Source organism: Kryptolebias marmoratus, linkage group LG12, assembly GCF_001649575.2.
Source record: "Kryptolebias marmoratus isolate JLee-2015 linkage group LG12, ASM164957v2, whole genome shotgun sequence".
NCBI classification, from domain to species: domain Eukaryota; kingdom Metazoa; phylum Chordata; class Actinopteri; order Cyprinodontiformes; family Rivulidae; genus Kryptolebias; species Kryptolebias marmoratus.
Window position 1 is genome coordinate 967,748 of NC_051441.1, and position 5,090 is coordinate 972,837.

General features: G+C 42.7%; 1 protein-coding gene across 1 annotated transcript; it reads left to right on the top strand.

Moving 5' to 3' along the window:
* Positions 1-672: 672 nt before the first annotated feature.
* On the top strand, positions 673-3,259 carry LOC108251530 (globoside alpha-1,3-N-acetylgalactosaminyltransferase 1; the record flags this gene model as incomplete). Its single annotated transcript, XM_017441877.3, is given in 7 exon segments — positions 673-723; positions 911-943; positions 1,015-1,149; positions 1,219-1,351; positions 1,427-1,622; positions 2,046-2,265; positions 2,341-3,259. Coding segments are annotated over 7 exon segments (907 nt in total), but the record flags the coding sequence as incomplete, so codon positions are not given.
* Positions 3,260-5,090: the final 1,831 nt, after the last annotated feature.

The following is a 5,090-nucleotide window of genomic DNA, read 5'->3' on the forward strand; positions in this document are numbered from 1 at the left end:
CTGACTGAGTGGAAAGGACAAACTCACCTCGCCACAGTGACTTTTGGACGAAGAGATTAGTCATCTCATTAGAAGAATGCAGCTGTTTTCTTTGCAGCCTTTATGAAACATTTACAATCAGGGAGTGGTGATTTGTTTTTACAAGGTGTAGGCGAGTTAAAAACATGATCAATTTATTCTGTTAGGATTCACGTATCAGGAACTCAGTCTAAAGAAAAGTTCATTTTTCACATATTGTCTTTGTTTTTTTTTTAACTTTGTTCTGAAGTGACATTAACTCCTAAAGATGGTGTCTCACTTGGCTGCAGCGTTTGTTTTCACACAAGAAAGTTGAGAACCTTGCGAAAGTTGCGAGGCGTTCTGGAGACTCCCTCATGAAAGAGCCAGTGGCAGTCCAGAGAGATGCTACCTTTACTCTACAAACTCTGTTTCCAGTGGAGAGACTGACCGAGGCTACTGGAGTAAACAGCCACTGCTCTTCAAAATAAAAGCATAGATTTTAAATTTGCCTGCAGAATAATTTGCATTTGATTTCTGATGTTATATTTTATTATTGACCTCCCGTAGGTCAGCTGGTGACCACGGGTTGTAAGATAATCATGTGAGCTTTAGGATGTTGAGCGTCTGCAGAATGAAGATCAGACGATGTCTGGTTTTCTTTTCATTATATAGATGTGATGAGAACCCCGCAGTTTATGACCTTCACCTGGTGTCTCCAGACGGGTAAGAGCACTACTCCTCATCATAGTCACAGTTGTGTCTGCAGCTGGGAAAAGTTCAGGAAACACTGCAAGTCAGAACCTCAGAGTGAAATACACCCAATCAATACATCCAAATCAAAAACATGGAAACTAGAAGCAACGTGTCCAATCAGTTTTATTTGATTGTTATTTTTCTCTCTGTGTCTCAGGATGACGTACTCACAGCCGAGCATCGTTAATGGGTGAGTATCTTCTCTCAGTTATAGTTGTTGTGTTTCGTTCCTGATGACCGATGATCCATCTCTGACTGCAGTCGGACCGATGTGGTTTCTGTGACGCCCTGGTTGGCTCCTGTCGTCTGGGAGGGAACCTTTAGTGCCACTCTCCTCGACGGCATCTACCAGAGGCAGAACATCAGTGTTGCTGCTACAGTGTTTGCTGTTGGGAAGTGAGTGTGACATCACAGTGTTACGTTTCCTGTCAGCTTCCACCTCACACTAAGCCCTCCTTCCTTCAGGTACATCATGTTCCTGAAGGACTTCCTGGAGACAGCAGAGCAGCATTTCTTTGTTGGTTTCAGAGTTCACATTTACGTGTTCACCGACCGCCCAAACGAGGTGCCTGAGGTGAAAATGGGAGCAGGAAGGGAGGTAAGTTAGGTCTTCACTCAACCAGCAGCAGCTTTTCTGAATCACCGACTTTTCTGCCTCATCTTCCTCCTCCAGGTGACGGTGCAGTCAGTGCCGAGCTCCAACCGCTGGCAGGAGATCTCAGCTCGTAGGATGGAGCTCATCCAGAAGCTGATTGAGGAGCGGCTCATCAATAAAGTCAACTATATCTTCTGTCTGGATGTGGATTCAAAGTTCCATGGTCGCTGGGGGGCCGAGTCACTGGGAGGACTGGTCTCTGTGATCCATCCTGGTATGTAGACGAGTCCTCCGGTTCTTTCTAACAGCCTCTGGACTGAGTCCAGGTCAACTCACTGCACCTCACCTGACCCACTCACAACATGTCAGTTCAATCAATGAACCCAGGTTTCTCTGACCTGAACCCAGGTTCAACCATCCCTAACCCAGGTTGATCTTAATCTAAACCTGTCCACTCTGTAGGAAACCTTGAGATAGCAGATAAACCAAAGACAAACTGAGACTTTTTAAGTAAATTTCTTTCACCTAAATATACTCAGTTTGAACTTGATAGTTTTTCTGGTTTGATCATATTCTTTATAAAAGTTCTGCTGATCCTGGGATTTGCTTTCTGGATCATAAATCAACACTTATAACTCTTCAACCCATGACCCGCCACTCCGGACACGAGCTTCAGCTGTGACTCCTCTGTCTTTAGGTTACTACAAAGACGACCGCAGCAAGTTCCCGTATGAGCGGCGGCCTACTTCCCGAGCCTTCGTGGCTCCCGCTGATGGAGACTTCTACTACTGCGGGGGAGCGTTCGGAGGCCTGGTGCAGGAAGTCCACCTGCTCGCCAAAACCTGCCGCAAGAACTTTGAGGACGATGCCAAGGATGGCATCGAGGCCGCCTGGCAGGAGGAGAGTCACCTGAACAGGTAATGAGGTCAGAGCACAGGTAGTGGATTTTTTTTTTGCATTGTGATGATGTCACTTCCTGTCTCTGTGTGCAGGTACATGTGGATCAACAAGCCCAGCAAGGTTCTGTCACCTGAGTACTTGTGGCAGGACTTCAAGCCAAAAGAACCAGAAATTAAAATCATCAGGTTTTCTGGAGTCATTAAGAACTACGCTGCAATCCGACCCAACTGAGCTGCACCGAGGCGGACCTTGACCTGTTAGATGGACCTGGACCTGTTAGATGGACCTGGACCTGCCAGCTGGACCTGGACCTGCTAGGTGGACCTGGACCTGTTAGATGGACCTGGACCTGCCAGGTGGCACTAGAACAATCCCAGTCCTTTGTGTTTCCTATGAGCCTGTTGCAGTGGATGCACTTTCAGCTCCAAGAAGCACTTTCTGTCTTGGCCTGACATTTGTTCTTCCTCTGAAGAAGAAGAGCCTCAACTTCAACTTCACAATCTGTAAAAGAGACTCAGGAAATCCAGGAACTCTTGGATTTGTTTCAAGAATTAATCAAAACGTTTAATAAAAGTTTGGATTTTTTTAGCTCTAAGGTTTCAGGCAGAAACAAACAAACAAAAAACACTCTTCAGCTGTTTCTTTCTCAGGTCTGTTTGTTTGTCGGACAGTTCTGGACTGGTTTTTGGCACCATCTTCTGGTGAAATGTGAAAAATGTTAAAAACCCGGTGTGTGTGTCTTTGAGACATTGGTGTTTTTCTGATCTGGTCTCAGATGTTTTTGCTATCATTCTGAAGTTTCTTCCTTTTTCTTTGAGGAACAGTTGGGTTCTACCAGTCCAGGAGAACCCAACAGATCTGTTGAGTTGTACTCGTCCAGTTTTAAAAGTTGGTTTGTTTGTTTTTGCTCGGGTATAAAATCTTCCAGGTGTGCTGAAGGACTGTTTAACGGGATTTCTTTGGTGATAAATTTATTGAAAATGTTTTATTAAAATATTCTAAATGACACACTTAACTGGTTCCTGTTTTATGGTATATGATCTTCTTATTCAAAAATTTTCATAAAAATATGTATTTATTTTTTATCTCTTTGATTCTCAATTTGTTTTTAAATTATTTAGTTTAACATTTTTTCCCTAAAACTAAAACCTCAATTTCCCAAAGGTTCCTTCAGGTTTGCAGTTGTTAAAATCTGAACTTTCTCCAACATTATTGGGTTTTAGTTGTCACATGATTCAAGAATGACACATTTGATGTGGTGTGGATAAAACAGGTTCAGTTCACTCATTTGATGGTGGCAAATAATTGATTTATTCGGACTCTGAAACAAAAATGTCAGTAGGAAATTTTTATTAACAAGCTAAAATGTAAAATTAAAGAATCAGATTATTGAACAATAGAATCAACGGGACCACCAGACAATTGGACCATCAGACCATTGAACCATTGAACCATGGGACTGTCAGCCCTTTAAACAATCTGACCTTGAGATTAACGGCCATTGAACCATCGAATCATTGATCCATCGGACCATCAAATCATTGGACCATCAAATCATTGGACCATCAAATCATTGAACCATTGAACCACACTGATCCATTGAACCGTCGTTCCACTGAACCATTGAATCATTGGACCATTGGACCATCAAATCATCGAACCATTGAACCATCGGACCATTGAACCATCAAATTATTGAACCATTGAACCATCGGATCATTGAACCATTGAACCATCAAATTAACGAATCCTCGAAACATTGAATCATTGAGCCATCAGACCATTGAACCATCGGATCATTGAACCATAGAATTATTGAACCATTGAACCATTGAACCATCGGACCATTGACCCATCAGACCATCGAATCATTGAACCATTGAACTATCGGACCTTTGAACCATCAGATAATTTACCCACTTAACCATAGGATTTAGCCCACTGAACCACCTAACCATGAGACAACTAAACCAGACTATCTTTGGGGAATTAAATTTGATCTGTTATGGCTGATTGTAGTTACAGAGTGGGTCAGAATGTAAAGTTCTCACCATCCCTTCACCCCATTTCCCCCATCCTCCCCATCCTCCCTATCCTCCACCCCTCCCTCCTCCTCCATGTTTAATGACCTCAGTCATCACACAGCAATCAGCATCTTCCTGCTGAGCCCTTCATCTCTGCTCTGACTTCCTGTGTGTCCTCGCACTATAACCACACACCCACATTTGCATTTCCATCCTTATTAAGGCGTTGTATTGATGTCCATTCATTTCCGTAGCCTAACCGTAACTATTACCAGCACGTACGTTTTCACTGCAGGAAGGCTTTTAACTTTAGTGTCTCTTTGAGGAAGATTGTATTGGACTTAAAATGAACATAAAACTTATTAGCTGTTTTAAACAAGCTGCAAATATAAATCTAAAAAGTAAACAAAAACTAGTGTTGCCTGACCCTGACTACAGAACCAAGAGAAATGTTGGACAACTCGTTTAGACTTTGGAGACATTGGTTGGGAACACATGAGTTTTAAAATCATTCAGTCTGCATGTAAAGACTTTATACCTTCTGCTAGAACGTAAAAACTCATTCTGATAAAATTTTATTATATTAAGGCTTTATGACCACTAAACCACCTCTCACTCGTCAAATTAACAAGAACTGAACAAATCACTTTAAATTTAGTTTAGTTTTTATTCTTTTGTGTTCTTTTTATTTTATTGTTCATTGGACTGCTCCAGGAGGTCTTTGGTCCGGTCTCTCCTGCTGGCCTTTGGTCCGGTCTCTCCTGCTGGTCTTTGGTCCGGTCTCTCCTGCTGGTCTTTGGTCCGGTCTCTCCTGCTGG